The sequence below is a fragment of the Rhinolophus ferrumequinum genome, chromosome X (assembly GCF_004115265.2).
Source record: "Rhinolophus ferrumequinum isolate MPI-CBG mRhiFer1 chromosome X, mRhiFer1_v1.p, whole genome shotgun sequence".
Taxonomy (NCBI): Eukaryota; Metazoa; Chordata; class Mammalia; order Chiroptera; family Rhinolophidae; genus Rhinolophus; species Rhinolophus ferrumequinum.
Genome location: NC_046284.1, coordinates 124,225,904 through 124,249,489, shown reverse-complemented (window position 1 = coordinate 124,249,489; position 23,586 = coordinate 124,225,904). Strand labels below are relative to the sequence as shown.

General features: G+C 57.1%; 1 protein-coding gene across 5 annotated transcripts; it reads left to right on the top strand.

The window, feature by feature from the left end:
- The first annotated feature begins 878 nt into the window (after nucleotides 1–878).
- Nucleotides 879–19,100, top strand: LOC117028565 (granulocyte-macrophage colony-stimulating factor receptor subunit alpha). Of its 5 annotated transcripts, none has more exons than XM_033117362.1 (10): nucleotides 879–1,020; nucleotides 4,783–4,882; nucleotides 10,012–10,141; nucleotides 10,232–10,407; nucleotides 13,009–13,142; nucleotides 13,683–13,712; nucleotides 14,358–14,493; nucleotides 15,715–15,811; nucleotides 17,805–17,886; nucleotides 18,916–19,100. In XM_033117362.1, exons 2-10 carry the CDS (start codon nucleotides 4,807–4,809, stop codon nucleotides 19,009–19,011), a joined length of 957 nt encoding a protein of 318 aa, XP_032973253.1. In that variant the 5' UTR covers nucleotides 879–1,020; nucleotides 4,783–4,806; the 3' UTR covers nucleotides 19,012–19,100. The 5 variants fall into 5 exon arrangements, with proteins under 5 accessions (XP_032973253.1, XP_032973225.1, XP_032973258.1 ...); XM_033117334.1 differs by having other exon boundaries at nucleotides 10,211–10,407; XM_033117344.1 differs by lacking the exon at nucleotides 879–1,020 and adding an exon at nucleotides 2,963–2,984 and having other exon boundaries at nucleotides 10,211–10,407.
- Nucleotides 19,101–23,586: the final 4,486 nt, after the last annotated feature.

Here is a 23,586-nt window from a genome sequence, read left to right as displayed (position 1 = left end):
GACGGACCCTCCAGCTGCAGTTGTGTCCCGGCCATTCAGCCCCCGTCTTGCTGCTCACAGCCCTTTCCCGCTGCCTGGCTGTTCTGCCCCTCAGCTTCCAGAGTCTGCAGATCAGGGAGAGGCCGCCAGCAGCCCCTGTCACTGGGGGTGACGGTGCAGGAGACAGCAGCTGATGTAAACCCATGGGCACTGTCAGTCAGGCTGGCCTTCAAGCCCACACTGGTCCGTGTCACTCTGTGTGACACACGGTGGCCGGTGAGCTGCAGGCCCCTCCCTCAATCCCCCGGGGACTGAGTACAACGTCCGGGGTCCACAGGAAACACTGCCCCTTCTCTGACCTAGTCTTGCCCACCTCCTCCTGTGACGGTTCTTCTCTGGGGACATCCCGTGTTGCACTTATGTCCCCAGCCCCTGGGAAGCTTCCACTCAGCTTTGTCCTACTGTGAGCTGCAAACCTGCTGCCTACACACTCTGGTGGGTTTTCATCCCTGGGGTGGTCTGCAAAGGCCTGACAAATTGCACAACACCAGCCCGATGTCACAAGTCATCCAGGAGACATGCACCCGCGAAGCCACAAAGACCCACGGTGGTTCCCAGCGCGGGCACCCTCTCCCAGCCCTCGGCTCGGCTGGCTGTCGGGAAGACAGCTTTGCCTGTGTGGCTGCAGACAGGCGGCGGCTCCCTCCCAGACACCCACGACTCGTGTGTCAACACACGTCCCCTGTGCTTGCTTTTCTCGGCGCTTTGCAGAGGGCACGCGGGGAGTGTGTGGCGCGGCGTGTGTGTGCCAGGGGACGGGTGACCCCCGGAGCTGCTCTTGGGGGGTGGGGCTTGGAGAGGTCACCGGGCACCTAACTAAAGAGAAGTACATTATAAGGGCAGGAAGGGGTGGGGGTTGTGTGGAAATAGGAAGGTCTTGCAATCAGAGTATTCTTAGTCGTTCCAAGGCAGCGCGAGATGAGATGTCGGGGCGCCAGGAAGCCGCGTGAAGAGAGCTGGAGCCGAGCCTGGTGAGGAGCGGTAAGCCTGTGCCTTTATTCTGTGCTCCTTGAAATGGGTCGTCCCTTCGGTGAAATGTCCTGCCTGTGGGGCTGCGGCTGGTGGCTCAGGCTCCGGGTCAGTGACACCTCACGTGGGACCTGGGGACCGCTGGATGAGCGGCGCCCCTCCGACCGGGGCCACCGCGCAGGGATCTGACGGCCACGGGCGGGGCCACCGCGCAGGGATCTGACGGCCACGGGCGGGCGGTGCGTCCTCACGTCGCTGCCCCGGCCCGGAGCCGCCGGCTCAACCCGGGAGCTCGCTGACTTTCGCAGGACAACCGGGCTGAGTCCAAAAGTGTGCAAACACCTGGCGGCAGTGTGTGCGTGCGATGGTCCCCACGTGCCAGGTCCAGCCGCCTCATCTGACAGACCCTGGCAACCAAGGGCGGAGCTGGTGGCCAGGGGGGGTGCAGGCTGTCACTGGGGGACCCGCCGTTTCATTCTGCGTGTTGTCTGAGTCCAGCGATTGAGGGTACCCCCCGCCCCCTGGGACCTCAGGGAGCTGGAAACCCAAGCTCCCCCAAGGGGAGCCCACGGACGTGGCACCAACCCCCCGAGTCAGGCTCTGCGCCGCTGGCCGCCTGTCCCCAAGGTGATTCTTGCGTGCGCAGTGAATTTGAGAAACACTAATCTGATAGATGGAGGGAGGGTACAGGCGATTGTTTCTGGCCCAGTGTCTGTCTAAAGCTGAAATCTAACAAGGAGAAAGGAAGCGTGGTGGGGTGAAAAGCCAAGGAAGAGAAAGCCGGGGCCAGCGAGTGCCCGAGGTGCAAACGTGGTGCGAGCGAGTCTCCATTTCTCTGCAACACGCGGCGGATCGCGAACATCCACCGACACGCAGGACACCCTGGGGGCTGCCAGGGGCTGGGGGGGGGGACGGGACATGGGGGTGGGTCTCCTTCTGGGGGACGAAACCCGTCTGGATGGAATCCAATCGAGGCGATGGGTGCAGCTTGTGCTGCTTTCCAAAGCTGTGTTTTATGCCCCGGGAATTTGGCCTCCATTGAAAACAACAAAACGAAAAACAAATGAAGGCAAGACGCCTACAGCGATGCGGTGTCCGTGGGCTTCAGCTCCCGGCCTCTTCTGTGAAGACGCCTGGTAAATAAATGATGGTCGAGCGGATACACAAGGCGCCACAGGTGTGCACCTGGGCGGTCGTAGGCCTGGCTGTGTCCTGCGCTGCCTGAGTGGCCGTCCGCCGGGGCGTGTGTGTGTCACAATGCTCGGCCCAGAGCCTTAGGACAGTGCCGGGCATTTACCTAAGAGGACAGGCATTTACCTTGAGCAGACCAGTGGGTTGTTGCTCGGTTGTTTTTAAGCCCCGGGTGGAGACACTGGTGCTTTTGCTGCATCACGATGAGCGTGAAGAAGCCAGCGGGAGTTCAACGCAGAGCAAGGTGGGTGGGCAGCTGCCGAGCAAAACTTTCTGTGCAGGAACTCGGGGTGTCCCTGGCCTTGGAGGGGGGCATGCGCCCCCGGGCCCCTGGGGCTCGGCCGGCCCAGACGCAGGTGTGACCGGAGGCGCCGAGAAGCGGCAGAAACGTGGATCCAAGAAGCGTGGGGAGATGACGGAGGCAGGTGCACAACCACAGAAACCTGTGATGCCCCAGAAGTCGGTGCCTCCTTCGCCCTGCAACCCCCGCCCCCCGCGCTCAGGCAGCTCCCCTCAAAGCTCCACACGGGGGGTGGGGGGGTTTCGATAAATTGAAATTGCAGATGTGAAAATCAGGGAGGGAACTAGGGTGCCGAGACTAAGGGAAAAACAGCCCTGTGTGCTTCTGGGAGGCGGCAAGGAAATCCCCGCATTTTAGAGAACCGTGCAGAGCCCTGGAGGAAGGCTGGGGGGGGGCAGGGCCCAGCCCGCAGGTGGAGGAAGCAGGTGCCTCCCCGACACGCAGGCTCCAAGATACTCGGGAGGTGGAGACGTTAGGACCTGCGGTTGGTGGCTTTTATTTCCCCTTTGGTAGAAAGTGAGGGGCCAGGGGGCTCTGGGAGGTTGGGAGGCAGAGATTGGAGGCTGGCGGGGGCCCCCAGGTCCATGCGGGCCCAGGCACGCACACCTGAAGGTGGTATGGTCCACTGTGGGCTGCCGCCGGGAGAAAGGGCCAGGGGACCAAGGACTTTGGAACCTAGAGGAGCCAGTGGACCCTTTGCTACACAGAGAAGATGGGAAGGGGGACCGACCGGTGAGGACACAGTGCACACTCGAACAGGAGACATGCAGGGGACGTCTGAGAAGAGATAGCTCAGGGTGCAAGGTGGGGGGTGGCCTGCGGGGGGCCTGGGGGACGGCCGGCAGGATGGGACCCAGGTGGGACCAACATGAACAGTTGTGTGACATGGGCCAGGGCCTGGGTTGTAGGGACGTGGGGTGGAACGCAGGGTCTTTCCATGGAGACGGGGCATGGGAGTCGGGGAGTCCCCTGTGCACACGGATGTCATCCCAGGTGGCACAGGCAAAGGGCTTTCAGCCAGCAGTGGAATTCCACACAGGATGGGGGCCGTGGAGGTGGGCGGGGGCTTGGAGAGAGGGCGGAGGCGCCCCCCCAGTGTGGCTCAGGGGCAAAGAGAACTGGACCCCAAACATGTCGACCTGAAGGGGAGACACTGTCCTTAGGTGGGAGCCGAGCTCCAGCTGAGCCCGGAGGCCAGTGGAGGAGGGAGGCAGAGAGTCCGTGAAGACAGGTAAGAATTGTGGTGATGAGGAGATGGAGGTCCCAGGGGCAGGCCTGGTGGCTGTGGCGGCCGGGCCCCCGAAAGGCAGGCCGTGGACAGGGCTGAATAGGAAAAGCATTCATTAGGGAAATGCCGGGGACGTAGTGAGGGAGGGACAGAGGGGAGGGAACGGAGGGAACGGTTATAGATGAGAGATGATTACAGATTCATCGTGATAGACAGGAAGGAAGGAAGGAAGGAAGGAAGGGAGGAAGGAGAAAGGGAGGAAGGAGGAAGGAAGGAAGGAGAAAGGGAGAAAATCTGTGGTCGCTTGTCACGGCAGCCCCCAGGCACCTAATACACCAAGTAAACAGAGGCAGCACTTCATCCATGAGACTCTGGAAAGCCAAAGAAATTACAGAGAACGTGATCGGGGAGACAGGCCTCAGAGGAAAGAGGCGTCACTAAAAGGACGAGATCATCAGGGACACGGACGGACAGGAGAGGAGCGAGCGGACAGGATCTCAGTGGCGGGCAAGGGTGGGAACACGGAACCCACGTGAAACCACACGTCACCAGAACCGTGACAAAAGAATCAGCCCCACCGCCCACGCCCTCAGGGAAATAAGTGGGGGGCAGACCCCAGGACGTCACCCCCAAACCGAGTCTGAGGAGGGGGCCTGGGTCTGCATAGAGCATTTTGCTTTGCGATTTACACTTTGTGTTGCATCTTTACTAGACTTGACTTGTCCCACGTTGTTTTATTCCTTGCTTTTTCAGTGACCGTTGACTTACAATATGACGTTCGTTTCAGGGGTACAGCACAGTGGTGAGACAGGGGTATCACTTACAAAGCGATTCCCCCGGTCAGTCTAGTCCCCACCTGGCACCGTGCATCGTCGTCCTCGTCACCGAATTATTGACTCTATTCGTTGTGCTGTGACTATTCTGAAACTGCCAGTTGGAGCTTCTCAATCCTTTCCCCTTTTTCATCCCGCCCCCCCACCCCCTCCCATCTGGCCACCATCAGCCTGTTCTCCAGGAGAGAGCGTTTCCTCAGTGTGTTTCGCTCTCTCTCCAGCACCTCCCATCCTGCGGGAGCCCCATGGAGTCCCTGGTGAAGGCCGTCCTGCTCTCGCTGCTGCTAGACCCGGCGTTTCTCCTGACCCAGCAGGACGAGGGTAAGTGTGTGCGGCGCTCGGCTTTTCTCCGCCACTCCCCTTGGATGACCTGGTGTCTGGGGACGTGTCCTGAGATGTGAGTCCACTTTCCTTTGGTCTCTGACGTGCATTGGGGACGTGGGACATCACTGCCCGCTGGCTGGCCGCGTGCCACGGTCTAACCCAGCCGCCTTCAGGGGTGGGACGCGTCCCTGTGTGTGCGTGTCAGTTACTGATATTGATGCTGATTCTCAGCGCCTCGCCGTTGTAGGGAGGATGGTGGTGAAAAACACACACTTAGGTCCCGAGTGCGTGTGGCGGGGGTGCTGGGCGGTGGGGTGTTCTGCTTCCTGGGCCGTCAGCGCTGTACGATGGACTGGAGATTAGGGGTAGTTGGGGGACTGTCGGTCTCAGGGAAACCCTTGGTCCTCCGGGTCCAACTGTCGTGGTGTCAAGACATCCAGGTAAACGAAGCTCACTGGGCAGGACAGGGACCCCCGGAACCCCAAACGCCCTGTAAGAGCACTGTCAGGAATCACTGCCCAGGCCTGGGGGCCCTGAAATGACCAGGGAGAACTGCCGAACGACAGTTAGCTTTTGTGACTTTTAACCGACCTTTTGAGGGCAGACACGTGATTGCTTTAGGCAGCCACGATGGAGACCAGGGAACAGAGAGGGCAAGCAGCCTGTGGAAAGTCACACAGCCAGGGACTGACAGAGCTGGGGCCCCAACAAATGCACAGGCGTCTTTGTGAAAGTCGGTCTGACTGGGAAATGTGGACGGAGTGGACACCGCTCCCCACCCCTGAGAGACCAGATAGGCTCATGGCGGAGGCAGTTGTCTCCCTGCCCTGCAAACAGGGGACCTGTGGAGCCTTCATGCAGTGACAGTCTGTGGAGTCCTGGCGGCTTCTGGAGTCCTGGCCCCTCTCTGGTGGGTTGCATATGGCGCGGGATGGACCCTTCTCAATCTGGGAGCCCCAGGTCCTGGGGACACATGGCGTGTGGGTTCTTCCGTGTCACCAGCGTCCTGCTGACCACTCCAGACGTGCTTGGCTGGGTATGAACTCCAGGGCAGAGAACTGGCTTTTGCAGAACCCACAGGCTAAGATGGAAGAGCCACGGCCCATACAGCCCTCGGGGACCGACGATTGTTTGTCTTAGAAGTGACGAGTGACGTGGAAGGAGGAGAAGCCCGCAGGAGGCCGTGGGCTCCAAAGCGGCTGAAGGAACTTCACGCGATAACAGATTTCCGTGTGGACCCCAGAGGCCTGCACACAGATGGCCCCTGGGATGGGACGGGGGAGAATGCAGGTGTGACGCACCGAGCCCAGACTGTGTGGAGTGACTGACACATTCCAGACGCACACGGAAATCACCCGCCCCCCCATAAAAATAAAAGTCTCGCTCAGACATGCATGCAGGGATCGGACCAGAAACCAACGCTTTGTCCACCCGCATCAGGCAGGACACCCGCCTGCCCTCCAGTCGGGCTTTCAGGCCGACTAGCCTGTCTCCACCAACGCGAGAAGCTAAATGACAGCTTCTATAGCGATGGGCCCCCCAATGGCCAGGACTGGATCAGAAACGGACAAGTCCCCTCACCTCGGGCCCCACTTCCACCTGAAGACCAAGCAGAGAAAGCCCAGGGAACGGCCCCAGCCGATCACACGGTTGTCTGGCTTCTCGTCAGCCGCCACCTACCCCTTCCCCAGACCAGCTGCCTCCGGTTGGGACACAGCCACTTCCTTCTTGCCCACGGTGAAACCTCCCAGCCATCTGCCCACCCCTGAGTCTCTGTCATACCAATGACAATGGTTGACTTCCTCCTATGGGGACAGCTAGAGCCTGTCTTGTTCCCGCCTGGTCGGTCATCATTTAGCTCCTCGTGGAGCAAAGGCAAGGAGGTCCAGGCAGGAAGGAGAGATGGGAAAGGGAGGTGTTTCTGAGGATGTGACAGGTCCCGGGGCCGCCTTGGTGACAGAGGCAAGGGGACAGCAAGTCCCAGCGCTGATCTGAGCGTATACGCCCTGGGATATGTAGGTTAGGGGGAATAGACACAGCAGAAGAGTGGTTTCTGAACCTGGGGGCTACATCTGTCAGCTTCTCACAGCACAGAACCCATCCCCAGTCTACACGTGAGGTTCGACTGAAGCACAATGAACTTAACTGGGGACTGCGAAGAAAACACCACTGCCATCCAACGTGACCTGATTCAGAAGGATAACGCATCAGTCAAAATACCCTTGACTCCGCTCTCATCAAGTTTAGACACAAGACAACAGCCGGTACAAGTGACAGACACACACATGGCACGAGGACACGCAGAGGAGCCAGGGCTCTAGCTGTGCCAGGAACATGAGGCGTATGTCCAGTGCCCTGCTTCCCGGGCGCCCGAGGGGCTCCCCGGAAAACGTCTTATCCTAAAAAGAAGGGTGCCACAGCCCACATGCCCACAGGGGAGGAGCCCCAGCTCAGAGCCTCCGTGAGCTCAGACCCCGCAGAGGGTGCAGGGAGCCGAGAGGAGGTGGGACCCTCGGGACCGTCAGCCACCCGAGGGAGGGAAAAGCGGGCTGACTGGGAGGATGGGGGCCCAGAGCCTCCGGCTTCGATACCAAGGGAGCATTCAAAGGCTCCCAGAATTTCCGGAGCTGTCTTTCAGGGGGACACCACGTCCATCAACAGTGATGGGGGAAGACAAATGGTTTCTTGTGTGACGTGCATACGTCCGTACCCCTTTAGTTGCTTAGGGAAGCTGGCAGCCGGCCCTCAGGGAACAGCAGCAACCTTTGACTGGGTGGCTCCATCAGAGGTTATATTGTAGCATTAGCCCCGAGCAGGAGCAGACAGACTTGGATACGATGTAACCGTGAAGCTTGTGGGAGGCTGTGGAGTACGAGATAGGACAAGAAAACGCAATACCAGAAGAGAGGGTGCCTTGAACTCCCTGACGTTCAAGTTGCCGTGGGGTCTGGCTGCTCCACGTGGGCTCCATCAGCACCGCGGGAGAGCTTGGTAGAAAGGCAGAATCTCCGGCCTCACCTGGGACTTGGGGGAGTGGAACCTGCATTGTGACAAGGCCCCCGGTAACCGAGAGCACAGTGAAGTGTGAGTGCCTTTGTGCACCTCTAAACGCGGCTGTAGGTGATCACGTTAAGGTCCCACCCAGCAAGTTGGCACATGGCCACCCACCGAAGGAGGTACATGGGGGACATTTCACACAGGGGTGGGGTGGGCGGGTGGTGTCCCGGGGTCAGTGTCAGAGCACGCGACAGTCAACAGGAGAGGAGAGAAACCTGCTGCCTCGTCCACTGGCTGGTTGCCTCTTTGGCTCAAGGAGACAGACTGTCACTGCACCTTTCAGAGCTCTGGTCTCCACGACGGAGTCACGTTCCTGACTACAGTCAATAGCAGTAAATACAGTAAATAGCAAGGGCAGCTTACAGAAAAGGTCTTCTTCACAAACCCAGGTAGGGAAACCGTCCCCGTGACCCTTCTGCACCCCACTCGCACCAAAACCGGGACCCCTTTTCCCAGCTTTCTTGAGAGCTAATTGAAACACAGGAATTGTGCGCTTTGATGACATACAAGTCGATGTCGTGATACGTGGACGTATTGTAAAGCGAGGACCCCAGAGAAGCTATTAACACATCCGTCATGTCCCACGGTCACCGTTTTCTTTCTCTTATTGTTTTCTGGGGAGAACCCTTGAGGCCCACTCTCTTAGCATATGTCAAGCGAACGATACAGTATTATTCATTGTTGACGCCAGGCTGGGCAGGGGGTCCCCAGGATGCATTCCCCTTGCCAAATTGAACCTTTCTATCTTGTGACCAACATCTCCTGATTTCCCCCTCCTTCCCAGCCCAGCCAATGGCCAAGCACCACTCTATTCTCTCACGCCATCCGTTTGACCATTTTACATTCCACATAGAAGAGAGATTGTACAGTATTTGTCTCTGTGTGTGCGATTTACTTCACCTAGCACATTGCCCTCTAGGTCCATCCACGTCGTTGCAAGTGGTAGGATGTCACTTTTGACGGCCGAGTAATATTCCACCGTATATACGTACCCCATTCTCTTTACCCATTTATTTATCAGCGGACACTTAGGTTGTTTCCGTTTCTTGGCTGCTGCAAATCGTGCTGCGATGGACACGGCGGTTGCAAATCTCTCTCCAAGATGAAGATGTCATGTCCTGTGAATGTAGGTCCAAAAGTAGAACTGCTGGCTGACAGGGTCGTTCCGTTTTGAATATTTTGAGGAGCCTCCATGTGTTGTCCACAGCGGCTACACCAACGTGCAGTCCCACCAACGGTGCCCGAGGGTTCTCTTTTCGCCACAGCCTCACCAAGGACATCTCCATGTCTCCTTTGGGAAAATGTCTCTTCGGGTCCTTTGCCCTCTTTGTAGGGGTTTTCATTGTTTATGTGTTTTCTGCTGTGGAGCTGTTTACATTCCTGCCACATTTTGGATAGTAACCCCTTCATCAGACATTGATGGTGTGCAAATATTTTCTCCCGTTCTGTAGACTGCCTGTCACTCTGCTGATGGTTTCGTCTGCCGTGCAAAAGCCTTACACTTGGATGCAATCCCAGGTGTCTGTTTTTCTTGCCTGTGTTTTGGCGTCATATCCAAAAAAATAACGGCCAATGTCAATGTCAACATCCATTTCCCCCGTGTTTTCTTCTGGTGGTTTTATAGTTTTGGGTCCTATGTGTGAGTCTTTAACCCATTTTGACTTAATTTCCGTGTGAGATAAGTTTCCTTCTAATGTATGTGGATATCCAGGTTTCCCGTCGTCCTTTAGTAAAGAGAAAATCCTTTCCTCATTGTGTGTTCTTGGCAGGTAGTTCTTTGAACGTGCTGTTGGACTCGGTTTGCCAGTATTTGGTGAATGATCTTCACAGCCACGTTTATTAGCTCTATCGGCCTGTAATTTTCGTTCCTCGCGTCGCGATTAGGGAGATGCTGTTCTCATAAAATGAGTTTGGACGTGCTCCCTCTTCTCTTTTGGGGGAAGAGCTTAAGAAGGATTTCGTGTTACTGCCTCTTTGGTGGTTTGGTGGACAGGGAAACCACAAAGCCATCGGGTCTACCCCCTTTGCACCTTCCATCGCCAATTATTTTGTTTCTGCCTCTCCCCCAGGTGGACCGGGCACAGCCGCCCAAAACTTCTCCTGTCTTATCTACGACGCCGATTTCATGAACTGCACTTGGGCAAAGGGCCCATCAGCCCCCGACGACGTCCAATATTTTTTGTATCTGAAAGACGCAGAGTAAGTGTTGACCTCATGGGGACAACGATGAGAAATACAGTGAAAAAAGAAATGTCTTGATTGTTGCAGGAGCCTTTCGGGATCTTGCAGGAAGAACCTGAACGGGAGAGAATGTCCTCGTTACGCAGAAGACTCAGGAACCCACGTGGGATGTCACTTCCAAAACCTGTCAGGATTAGCGTTCCACACTTGCTTCCTGGTTAACGGTACCAGCCAACAAACAGGAATCCAGTTCTTTGATACTACTTTGTCGATTCATAAAATAGGTGAGAACAAGAACAAGATGTCACCACTGCTTAGCATGGTCACACCCTTTGCATTGAAATCTGCCTAAGTTTCCTAGGGGTGCTGTAACAAATGGCCCCAGACTTGAGGCTTAAAAAGATGAGAATTTATCGTCCCCCAGCCTGGAGGCCAGGAGTGTGACATCAGTGTGTCCCAGGGCCACACTCCCTCCGGAGGCCCCAGGGGACGGTCCCTCCTGCCCCTTCCAGCTCCTGGGGGCTCCAGGCGTCCCTGGGCTGGTGGCCGCCTCCCTCCCATCTCTGCCTCCGTCTCCATGTGGCGTCCCCTCTGTGTCTGTGTCCCTGCTCTTCTGTCTCTGACGAGGACACTGTCATTGGGTTCAGGGCCCCCTGATCCAGGACGACCTCATCTCACATCCCTCACTTGGTCCCATCTGCAAATACTCTCTTCCCAAACAAGGTCCTGCTTATTTCAGGGCTTGCCAAGATTGGGGATGTTTCCTTTTTGTTTGTTTCTTTCGATCAGATGTAAGAATATGGCCACACAGGGAAGACAGAGGCCAAGTAAAGGGCTTCACCTCTCCTTTTACCCGGCATAGGACACAGAGACATACGATGGCGCTGGTGCCCCCCACCCCAGGAAGCCAAGGCTCTTCCAGTCCCCGGTGCTGGCACGGCCTGGAGCTGACAGCAAAGCCTTGTCCTCCCAGGACAAAAGCCTGCACAGTCAGACCTGCAGGTGGGGGGCACTGGCCCTTTCGTGGACATCCCCCTGTGGCTGCAGGCACAGCTTTCTTTTGCCTTATCGGGGGCGGTGCAGTGAAACATCTCCCCAAATTAGAGAGACAGCCACCCCGGAAAAGCAAGCAAGCAGATTCTAGATCAGGTCCTGCAAGCAGGGTGCAGGGGTTCCCAGGCGTTCCTCCCTGTTTCGGGGTCAACATCATTTCTGACCGTGACCTTGCGATGTGTCCCTGAAGGATTCTCAAGTGGCCTGGTCTTTGTCATTCTACCCAGCGCGGTGGACTGTGTGCTTGGGGTGCTGGCTATTCATCGGGAAGACAGGGTAGGAGGTGTCTTAGGAAAATTCAGAAAATGCCCGTTCTCCGGTTAACGCCACTTGCAGGCTCACCTGTTGGGGAAGCTCCTGCCGTAGGCACCTGGCCAGTGGCAGGTGTACTGGGTCCTGAGAACACTGCTCCACACTGTATGAAAATCGGGTGCATCATCCCTATTTAAGCCAAGACATCCCAAGACGATTTCCCAACGCAATCCAGCGATACTGCGATCTCTCCTAAGAAAAATATGTGTGGTCTGAGTCCTGGCACGGCGGTCCTAACGCGTAGGGAATTTCCTGTGAGGAAAACAATAACGGTGTCTTTTGTTACGCTGGTAAGCTGACTTTTGGAAGGACCCCGGGCCGGTTGCCAGCGGGCCCAGCCAGCGATTAGAAGCTGGAACTTTCCATCCCCACTCACCTGAACTTGGGGGGAGACGAGACGAGCTGGAGATTGGGTTCAGTCCCTCTACGCATAGTAATTTAATCAGCCGTGCCAACGGAAGGAAACCTCCACAAAACCCCAAAGGATGGGGTTCCTGGAGCTTCCGGGTTGGTGAACCCATGGAGACTTGGGGACGCTGGTCTTTTCTTTGTGCTGAGCTTGGAAATCCATGGTGTGATTTGCAGTGAAGGTGTAGGTCCCCGGACATGTGGCCCCAACAGACCCAATCGAGACGTCCATTCCAGGAGGTTTACAGTCCCAAGAGAAGAAGGGTCACTCGGCCCGGGGGCCCAAACGTCCCCTCCGAGGGTCCCATAGTGGAACCGCGTCGTCTCCGTGTCCAGAAGAGAAGGGGCTGCAGTGACAGTGGGTTCACTGGCGGGGCTCCCGTCCTGTTTGCTGCTGGAACCACTGCAGGCGTCACCACTGAATGTCCGTGTCTCGTTGGAAGATGCTGGGCTGCCCCTTTCCGTTCAGACATGCATCGACGCCCCAGGCAGAAGCCGTGCATTTGCGGGTGCCATGGGGACCCTATTCTCCCAACGCCCCTGACTTCGGGTAACCCCACAGCCCGTCTGCCCGACGGCCGTGTGTCCACGTGTCTGAAGCTTCACTGCAGCCGCCTCCCTGCCCGTGGAAGCCACAAGCCCCCAGCCCATCCACCCACCCTGGGCGACTGCCGTGTTTGCGTTGCTTTGGGTTTGGGTTATTTTGCCAGCTCTTTGTCTTCTTTCCAGCCCCCTGCCCCAGGCTGGTCTCTCGAGGCCAAACCTCTCTCCTGACACTGTCTTTTCTTGCCAAGTCAGCCCCCTCTCCCTACCTGCAGGCTCAGGGGTCCCACAGGTGGCTCCAGGCCCCTGGGATGACACACATGTCAAATGGGCCTGTCTCTGGCCTCCAGAGCCACCACTGCCTCCCTCCCTCCTTCCCTGGGCTTCCAGGGACCCACACTTCGTCTCCTCTGCCCATAGCGGCCGATCGGTCATCTCCCAGCGCCAAGCGTCCCGGCGGTGACCGCGGGGAGCGGCTCATCCGAGCCAGGCGGACAGAATCGGGCCTCCCCTCTGCGGCCCAGAGGAAGCCCTGGGGTTCAGGGGTGTATCCTGGGTTCTCGTTACAGAAAGATACAGCCCTCCCCATAATATCACCGTGCACTGCAACACGTCACGCTGCCTCATCCAGTGGGAAACGCCCCGGACCCGACGCCAAGCGTCCAACTTGTACTTCCAGTTCCAGCTGGACATCCGGACGCAGGTGAGTGGACGCTGCTTCCTGCAGGGCCCTGGGCCTAGGGAGCCTGGTGATGGGGACCCGGGCACAGGAGGTGGGTGGGTGACACAGTGGCACCAGTGCAGGGTGGGACTTGATCCCACAGCAGCTGCAAATGGACGGTCACAGACCCAGGTGGATTCGTACGGCTTCAAGGTGGTGTGGACACAGAGGCTGGTGCAGAAACGGGAGGACCCATGGTTAGGTGGCCACCTGGGCCCAGTGTAGATGGATGAAGCCTCTGCTCTGTGTCCCCGGGGTTTTAACGAGGACGTGCCACCTGCTCAGGTCTAGAAGGAGCCGTGATCCGGGAACGTCCTCCCGTCTCTGACCCACTTCCCTCTCCCCCACCACCCCCCGCGTGGTCCTCTCCAGGGTTGTCAGGAGCTGAGACCGGTCAGCCCTCCGCTCGTCCCTGCCTCTGTTGGCTCCTCGGACCGCATGCCCAGGGGAGAATGGATAAAAAACGTGAAGCATCTTCCCACAGGAACCTTTTCTGACTTGTGCTCTGTTTGGTTTCTCTAGGACAACATGCAACCCGGTGGCAATCAACTGGTGAGTTACGGCTGTCCCTCACACCCTCAGTCCTCGTCTGTGGGAATGAAAGGAGCAGCAGGAAGTGCCACCAGGGGACAGCGGCTCCCGGGGCCACCCACGCAGGGACGCAGGGCCTCCCGGCAGCCTGCACGGGCGGGGTGGCCCCTTGGCTCACGTGTCATGGCCCGGTGCTGAAATTCGTTACATTTATTATACCCACGATATAACAGAACTTCACGTCCTATACCTCCTCCGTCCATGTTGCTCAAGGACACGTTCCTTTGCGTGTCGAGATGATTTCTTCCTACAAAACCCCACCCAGAGTTGGGTTCTCTCGTGTCCCTCACGGGGTTTGGTCCCGCGTGCCGTGACGGCTGAATCACTCCTGCCACAGCTTCCGTCCGTAAAGACGCACGTTAATTTTGTAAACCACGTCCGTGTCTCCAGGCAGCATGGAGAGTCCGGCCTGAGACGACGTGGCTTTGCTTTCGTAGCCGAATCCCCATTTTCCTTCCACAGCTTTCGTGCTCGGGTCGTGAGAGCGTGCCTTAGAGTCTCTCGTCCTTGTCAGTTGTGCAAATGAAAAGGCAACCCCGCCCCCAACACACCCTTCTTCTTTTTCAACACAGGTGACAAGTCTCTCTCACTCTGTCTTTTCCAAAGGTGGACGTGTCTGGTACTTTCGGGAATAGATACAGCTTTCTGAACCCTCCACCCACAGCCAAATATGTTGTGAGAATAAGAGTGGCAGACACCAGGCTCCTGCAGTGGAGTGAATGGAGCCAGCCGGTTGCATTCGGTACGTGCATGTCCTAAAAGCGTGGCTGGATGTGTCCCACCCCCTGCTTTTATCCCTGCGCCATTCCGAGGGCCTCGGGGGCCTGAGGAGTGCCTGGACACAGGCCCCTGCTTCTTTCTTTCCCTGACGCATGGCAAAGGCTAACGAGCTAGACCCCTGCGGTCACCAAAGGAAGGGACACAGGAAAGTGCCCTCCCCACCAGGAAAGGCCCACGTCAGACACTCCCCAGTCTTGGCCGCTGGTGAGGATAAAGTTGCCATCAGAATCGGGGCTGTTTCCTGCTAATCAGGAGAGAGCTGTTTCAGGAACTGAATTCACAAGAGATCCAACGGGTTTCCTGCCTCCGACTCTCATGAGCTGGTGAGAATGGAGTGGTGTGGACCCACAGCCAGTCTGGTACTCACAAAGTTTCCGTTCCCCCACGCCCTGGACACTTGCCAACGTTGCCAGCGGTCCGCAAGCGTTGTTCTGCATACGGACCTTCCCATCCCAGATACAGGAGTTTCACGTAACGGCCAGGGGACAATTTGTACGAGAAGGCAGCAACAAACACGTCAACAAACCAATTTTAAAAGGGAGTAGAAAAATGGGCAAAGAAAAAAAAAAAAAAAAAGGAGGGACGTTTCCAGGCTTCCAGGTCTGAACAATGTGGCCTCGCCTCTTTTTGGCTTATCAGGTGGAGTAAGCACTTCTGACCGTTACTGGGTAGTTAGTTATCCGTGACTGTAGCAGCACACATTGTATCTCTTCATATGGAAACATCTCGAAACGGCACCGAGTCCATTGGGTTACGACACGGGGATCAGAGAACCGGGGTTTTCCATTGCATTTTTAAATAGGGACGGACGGAATGTGCTGTGTTGTAAAAAGAGCTCATTCATTGTAAAAAAAGAAAAAGAAAAAAAAAGTGCTGATTCCACATGATATGCAAAACCCAAAGCCTCAAAGTGTGTCGAAAGCGTCTGCCTGGAACTGCGCTTTCCTTTCCGCGTGGCCATTTTTGAGCCGGGGTGCTGGTCTTTGGCTTGCGGCCTTCTCAGGGCACTTTCTATGTTCGGGGTACTCACGGTCACAGGGTCCTTTTGTTCCCAGGTTCCGGGACTGGGAACTTTTTCTGCAGATTTCCCTGCAGCTCTGGGTGCTTTTCCGTAGCTGGCAAGTGCATGGGAACCAGGTGGCCCCAGGGGGTAACCTGGTGTGTCACCGTCTCTCTCCCCCAGGCTCGGAAGAACGAGAAGCCAGCCCAATTCCTGTCTACACGCTGGTGATCGTAGGGACCGTCATCTGCTCCCTGATTCTCGGCTTCGTTTTAAAAAGGTAGCACAGCACGCAATCCGGCTCCCAGGTCGGCATTGTCCCTGCAGGACGGAGAGGCGCGTTGCAAAGTCAGCCCGTTTCTCTCGCTCAGAGGAGCTGCTGGCGGGTCCGCGTGGGGCCGTCCAGCGGAAACCGCGTGTGGGAGAGGGAAGGATGGAGGAGAGACTGCAAAACACATTGACAGGAAGAGCGGGCAGAGGGCACCGGGCTTCCACCGGGGTAGCAGGGGTTCATGGCGGCCAACGTGGCCAGACAACCGAAGGGGGCCTTCTCCTGGGCCCCAGTGGGCACCCAGCCCCGGACGCAGGGACTGAGATGCCACCCGTCGTCCTGGCCGTGCCAGCCACACCCAGCTGGGTCCTTCGCTTCTGCCCGACACTAGACCCCTCAGAGCCCAGTCAGCTTCACCTTGTACCTCAGAGCCGGGCTGAGCCCCCGTCTGCCTCCCTCTCTCCCCATAAGACTCACGGGGTCCTCGGGGTCCACCCAAGCCCACCCCCTGCCAGCAGTTGTCCTGGAACCCCAGCCTCTGGCTGAGTGTCCATCCTCCAGCCCCCACCATCCCCCACACACACAATCAGCATCTTACAAGCACCTCTGTAGCCGTCCTTACGTCGTCTCAGCCGTGTGTCCTCAGCAGCAAGCGCGGGCTCCGGCCACCTCACTAGTGCGTTGGAATGAAGCATATGCAGGAGACATGAGAGTGTCAGCTGCACGACTCTCCTGCAGGAAGTAAGGGTGCCGCGGGCATCCACCTGAGCTCCCTGCCCCCAGAGCTCGCGTCCTGCTGGTGCGTCCTGCGGTCACTTCCTCCAGGAGTGACACGGGTGACAACGGCATAGCAATGTGGCATCGGGACCAGGAGAGAACGCCATCCTGTATGCTGGGTGTGCTGGCAAGGCACCACTGTCCCCGGGCTCAGCCCTGCCACCAGTCACGGGGATGGGAACACACTGCATGCCTTGGAGAGTTATCTAAAGAAAAGCTGTGTGAGTTTCCTGCGGCCACCAGAAAAACAAGTGACCACAAACCAGATGGCTTAAAACCACAGACACCCATCCTCCCCCATCCTGGAGACCAGGAGTGTGTCGTCAAGGTGTCCCAGGGCCACGCTCCCTCCGGAGACCCCAGGGGACGGTCCCTCCTGCCTCTTCCAGCTCCTGGGGGCTCCAGGCGTCCCTGGGCTGGTGGCCGCCTCCCTCCCATCTCTGCCTCCGTCTCCACGTGGCGTCTCCTCTGTGTCTGTGTCCCTGCTCTTCTGTCTCTGATGAGGACACTGTCATTGGGTTCAGGGCCCCCTGATCCAGGACGACCTCATCTCAGATCCGTCCCTCACTCGGTCCCATCTGCACAGACCCTGTTTCCACACAGGGTCCTGTTCCCAGGTTCTGGGGGTCAGAACCTGAATATAATGCCTTTGGGGCCACCGTTCAGCTAAGCACAAACACCAGATGATGTCTTATGACTGGAGTTTCCCTCGATGCCATGAAAAGGAAATAAACGCCCCTCAGAAAATGCAGCAACACCCCGATGCTTTGCCAAGACGAAATGCGCTGGTTCCGTGACAACACTCAAAACAAGTGACAGAACGTGAACCCGGCACATGGAAGAAAGCTGCCCCGCCAGAAGCCACGGGCTTTGAGTTTGGGTGGAGGGACACGTGCCTTCCGAGGACCCCGGCCTTTTAATACCCGACACCCTGGACGCCCCCTGGCTTCCTGGAGTGGACACGTCCCCCACTCTCACCTGTGGGTCCAAGGGACAGAGTGAAGGTTCTAGAAAGACCCTGTGGCCATCACTCCATCTTCTTAGACTGCTTGCTGCTGTTTCACTTATCTGAGATTTGAGTCGGTCCCTCTCTGATTCTTAAATGAAATTGCTGTGAAGACATGAGTCCAGATGCACGTCACGGGCACGACAGAGTGTCACGTTTTGGTGCAAAGATGAAATTGGACATCGAGGTCCTTTCTTCACACTTTTCTTGTCTTACCAGGTTTCTCCAGAGTTACTCTGTTTGCACACCGATTCCGGGGATCAAAGATACATTGAACGAAAACCATCAAACTGACAACCAGGTACGTATGGGGGTGCAGAGGACGGAGCCAGGGTGCAGAGGGGCACAGCGACCCTGGGAGGGGCCGTCATCTCCCCCGTGTCCAACGGAGCGAGACCAGCACGTGGCTGGAACCCTGTGACCCGCTCGCCCCCCGCCTCCTGGGGTCAGAGGTTACGTCTCTGTGAGCGGTGTCTGGGGGAATTAGGGAGTGGGCGGGAAGAAAGAGGGGAGGAGAGGAAAGAAGGGGAGAGACTGGGGGAAGAGAGACAGAGACTAGATGGTAGATAGATAGACAGACAGACAGACAGACAGACAGATAGATAGATACATAGATACATAGATACATAGATACATAGGTGATGGATGGGTGGATGACAGATATATACATAGATACATAGATAGATAGATAGATAGATAGATAGATAGATAGATAGATAGATAGATACATAGATAGATACATAGATAGATACATAGATACATAGGTGATGGTACAGAGATAAATAGAAGACACAAAGCACAAAGACAGAAAGCAGTCTGACCTGACCTCATGGAGGAAGTGCCCAGAGAGGCTGAAGAAGCACAAGGACAGCGTGACCTCTGCTCCCAAGACACCCTTGGGGGCTCCCCTCACGTCCCGCTCTCCCTGGTGGCTTCTGCTAGTGGCTCTGGCTCTGTCCCCGGGGCCACCTGCAGGGGGCTGTCCCCTGTCCTGCATCACATCCAGCCGCTCACGTCTCGCTCAGCATGTCCTTGACATGTGTTCGTTGTCATCAGCCCACGTCCTGGCCCCTCCCGCGACCTCTGAGGCCTTGCCAATCTCATTGGGCCAGGACGAGCCCCCTGGCGCTCCCTTTCTCTTGGAGCTCCGTCCTGCCCCAGGACCTTTGCATGTGCCGTACCCTACACCGGGATGTCCCTTTCCCAAGCCCTCCTCCGGGCCGTGCTGTTCATCTGTCAGCTACCTGGCCGGCCCGGCAGATGGTCTCAGATTTCTGTCTACCACCCGGATGGCCAGAAACCTGACAGCGTCTCCTTCTGTTCTCCCCAGATCGTCTGGGAGACAATGGTACTTGATGCAGGAAAAGGTAACGACGAAGAAGTGTTGACAGTACAAGAGGTCACAGAATCCACAGCAACCCCATGAATGTCACAAATGTCCCCCTGCCCCGGTCGTGCTGGAACTTGTGTGTGTGCGTCTATGTGTGTGTTTCATTGTTTCCAGCATTTGTAGAGCTTTCTATTTTTTTAGTTTTTTTTTACTCTAAAAAAAAAAAAAAAAATGTGATTTTTTTTTTTTTCCCCCAATGATACTTATAGTTGCAGGGAGTGTGTGATGCCCTTCGAACGTCCTCCACGAACAACTACACCTTCCAGTAAGGCAGGTGTCCTCCCAGGCTGCAGACAGCAGGGGCGGGGACGTGGGTCTCTGTGGCCTCAGGTTGTCCTGTCATGTCCCTGCCCTCCTGCCTGTCTACCGGCCCTGGCTTAGGAAGGGGTGAGTTTCCACAGGCTACTGCATGCGTGACGACTCCGTAATGTAACAGATCACAGACCTGTCACCTTAGAGCCAATGGGCCGTCCCGCCTCCTTCCCAGAAGGGTGCTTGTGACAACATAGGAGCTCAAACATCGTCTCCCAGCTCAAGGTCCCTAACGTAACCGTATAAGCAAAGAGTAAGGTCACAGTGTCACAAGCATCAGGAATTAGGACGGGGACGTGTCTGGGGACCTTATTCTGTCCACCACGCAGGGACAGGATGGGGACAGTTTTGGGGGCCACGATTCCATCGACCACAAGTAGTAACAGACAGCACCATGACAGAGGCTGAAACATCACATACGATGAAATCCAACAGGGCGTGACGCATCCCTGGGGACCTCAGAGGAAGGAAAGAGCAGGAGGGGACAGTATTTGCGGGTGAATCTGACCTTGGGATCCGAGTTTAGAGGTTACCTTTGGTCTCCCATACGTGTTTTCCATCTTCCTCCTACAGACGCGAGCCAGCCCCTATCTACCAGCCTGGGGGAGGTTGGGAGCTGGGCAGCGAGCAGAAGCAGCCTTCTGGAACTTTCTCCAATGCATTTCCATGTGCAGGGGATCCTGGGGGGCCCCGTGCACTTGGTGGGCTTGCCCTGTGACCGTCCCTATTGCGTTCTTGCCTTGGAGGGGCTCCAGCACTCCCTGTGGTTCTCTCCAGCAGAAACGCCCCTGGGACCCCACTGTGTGTGACCTGCCAGCTGCCCAGTCCACTTAGGCCTCTGGCCTCCTTCCTGACATGACCAACAGCTTGCACGGTGGTGCCCCTGCAGTCACATGGGGACAGAGGCACGGTTTAGGGAACTTTGCTGACCACAGCCTTGCTCAACAGGAAGAGAGGGAGACAGTGGGGGGTCTTGCGGTCAGTGTCCTCGAGGAGCAAGCAGCACAGACTGTGTCCCCACGTCCACTCCCCCGGGCTCAGCACATCTGTCCTCCTTGTGCTCCCTCTCCGTCAATGGTGCAGCCGTCATAACCCACGGGCTGCCACCTTTGTCCCTAAGGAGAGGATTCCTTTAGTAGGCCCGTAAGTATTTCCTGGGCACCAGTTTATGCACCGGCTGAGTTCTAGGTCCTCAGGGCACCCCGGGGAGGGGGTGTGGGGGACGCAGATAAAACTTCGTGCCCCGATGGAGCCCTGAGTGTGAGATCCTCGCTGACCCCTTGAACCCGGGAGCAGCGCTTTCCCACAGTAAGCCCAGGTGAGAGGGACTGCTCCACACACACCCCCGTGCAAATCTGAGGTCGGCCTGTCCCCGCTGTGTGACCTCGGGCCACTGGCTGGCCCCCTCTGTGCCTCCGTCTCTGCCTCTATGAGGTGGGCACCTCAACACCCCCTTCTATTCTTGCTGTGGGATGGATGGGTGCCTTGTGCTCTGGGGGCCGATGCTTGGGGTGGGGGTGGGGGTGGAGCAGCTGTGGTGCTGGAGGGAGACCAGTCTCTGCTGGGCACGGTCCCAGGATGTCCAGGCGTCCGAGTGAGGCCAGCCACCCCATGTGTATAAGGCTGAAGTCAGCACGGGGACTTGGGGTCCACCCCTGAAAGACGTCACCTGCTGGGGCATCTCCTGTGGGGGCAACAGGACCAGGGGAGAAAGTCCAGCTCCAGGGACGTGTGACCACCCACAAGGGCGCGGGGCAGGAGTCCCGATGTCCCCGCCCCTTCAAGCGCCGATTCTGAAGTCCGGCGCCCAGTCATAAAACGCCAAGTGGTAAACCCCCCCGGAAAGGACGAGCACAGCCACCGTTGTGATGAAGGTCCTCACTTTTTGCTGCAATGGCCTTTTCCTTCAGTTTTCATAGAAGAGAGGGGAACGATGGTGGGGACAGGAAAGCGCGGGGTGGGGACCAGTTGGGCGCCCTCCGCTCTCCCTGTAGCAGCCGCAGTTTTTATGCTGAAGGAGAACCAGCGAGACCCTCAGGGTTCTGCTGCCTGAGAAGCCCCGGGTGCCGAGGACGGGCCAAGGATGCTGCGTGACGTCACAGAGGGCGTGTGACGTCACGCACTCTCTCAGCACGCGCCACGCCAGGCGGAGCGCGGGCGGAAGCTGGGGACGGTAGTGAGTAACAGTGTATCAGTCAGCTCCTGCTCGGTGTGGCTGGGTGGTCACAGATGCGCCGCCCACACCAGCACCTGCAGCCAATAGGAGGGGCAGCGGGGTGGGGGGCGGGGTCCGTGGGAAACCCCGTGTCTCCTGCAAACCGGAAGCTGCGGGGGGAGAAAGAAATTAACTCTCTTAATAATAATAGTAAAGGCCCTGATCGGAGAGTCTAGGTGAGAGGCAGCAAATAAAGGCGACCCACTGATTGATTGTAGTCGGGTCTTTTGCAGAAAACCCCGGCCTCAGCCGACCCTCTCCTTTAGTAAACAGACGAGTAAAACAGACAAGGGACCGTTCAGGAAATGTCACCTGTGGATGGACCTCAGGACACACTTGCATTTGACACATTGTGGGCTCTCTCCTGTTCTCTCTCCATATTATAATATCTACCCGTCTATCCACCGTCTGTCATCTGTCCATCAATCTATCACGTATCGTCCTCGTGTCCGTCATCCATCAATTATCTATCCACCATCTATCAATCTATAAATTATCTATCTACCTATTATCTCTCCATCATCTTTCTATCTATGTCTATGTATCTATCTGCCATCCAGCATCTTTCTCCTCCCCCACCTCCCAGCATGTACTGTCACCAAAGCCCCCCCATGGTGTGAGCACAGCGGGCTGACCTGCTGGACCTCAGGGTCTCCAGGTCCCCTTCGCTCCCATCGAGCCTCCTGACCCAGGGAGAGCGCCCCCCAGTCAGTGCCACCTGCTGCCCTCAGGGCCCACACTGGGGACCCGGTCCTGCCCACGGTGGCTGGACAGGTTCAGAGAGTGAAACAGGATGTGGACGGTGAGTCAGCAACCCCATGGCGGAGCCGCCCTCTGTTCTTCCTCTGATGCGTCCCCGCCACCCCGAGTTGGGACGGCGGTCGTGCAGGGGGGGTGGATTCGGGAAGTGTCCCTCCAGAACCCTTGCGACACGCACCGGAGGGAGAAATGACTGGCACACAGTGCAATGTTCCCGTTCTGAGAGCACAGCCCCGGGAGCTTCAGCCGATGGATAAACCGGTGGAAACACCGTCACTTTGGTCACAGAGGGCCCCTCTGTGTGCGTCCGCGCCCCTCCCTCGCCATCTGACGGCCGAGGGCTGGCTGCCCTCGCAGAGTGGATGCTGGACATCCCGGGTTCCCCCGAGATGCACCCCCAGGGTCTGGCCCTTCCAGCTCAACGTGTCTCTGAGATTCGGGCACAGCCTGCGGGCGAGGGGTCACTCCCTGCTTTTTACAGCCGTGTAGGGCGTGTGGAGGTGTCACCAAGTCCGTTGAGGGGCGCTTCAGCCATTCCCACTCTCTCTTGCACAAACGCCTGAGTGAAACTCCTGGGCCCGGCAGGAAATGTATGTCTGATGTTGTAAGATGTGAGAACCACTTGTTTGCTGTGTCCTGCCCCAAATTCACAGGCTGAACCCCCAACCCCAGTGGGGTGCGGTGAGGAGGTGGGGGCTGTGGGAGGGGATTAGGGGGAGATGAGGTCGTGAAGCTGGGGCCCCCATGACGGGACCAGTGTCCTTACAAGAGGAGGATGACACTAGAGCCCTCTCTCTCCTCCGAGTGAGGACACAGAGAGAAGGTGGCCCTCTGCAAGGCAGGATGGGTTGTCCCCTGAAAACTGCCCTGCCCACACCTTGATCTCCGACAAGCAGCCTCCAGAGCTGTGAGAAATAAGCGCTGTTTAAGCTCGCAGTCTGTGCTGTTTCCCTATAGTCATCTGAGCCGATTAGTACACTGCCACACCATTTCCCCGCCCCCACGCCCCTGTCTGTTCTACCTGTAACCCCCACAAACGGGTCCCTCCCCACCCTGGCCAACACCTCTCGTTGTCTTTTTCATGGCCTCCCACCGCTTGTCTCAATGCATCTGTGAGACTGGGTGGACTCCAAAAGGTGTGGAAAATAGGGATCCCGAAGAGCCGTGTTACCAGTCTCATTTAACTTAAAAGAAAACAGTGATTGGCTACAGTCTCATTTGCTGTTCCTTCCATCGCTGGGAACTCTGCTTCCACTGTGGCTGTTTAACTGGTAACAGTAACCTCTCTGAATTCCGTAACACAGCCATGTGGGAAGTTAAATGTT

Bases quoted from the DNA above. Each gene is read 5' to 3' on its own strand.
- LOC117028565 (XM_033117334.1), top strand. From the start codon at position 4,807: ATGGAGTCCCTGGTGAAGGCCGTCCTGCTCTCGCTGCTGCTAGACCCG. The intron at 15,812-17,804 runs GTAGCACAGCAC...TTGTCTTACCAG, and splicing joins CTCGGCTTCGTTTTAAAAAG to GTTTCTCCAGAGTTACTCTG. The intron at 17,887-18,915 runs GTACGTATGGGG...TGTTCTCCCCAG, and splicing joins ACCATCAAACTGACAACCAG to ATCGTCTGGGAGACAATGGT.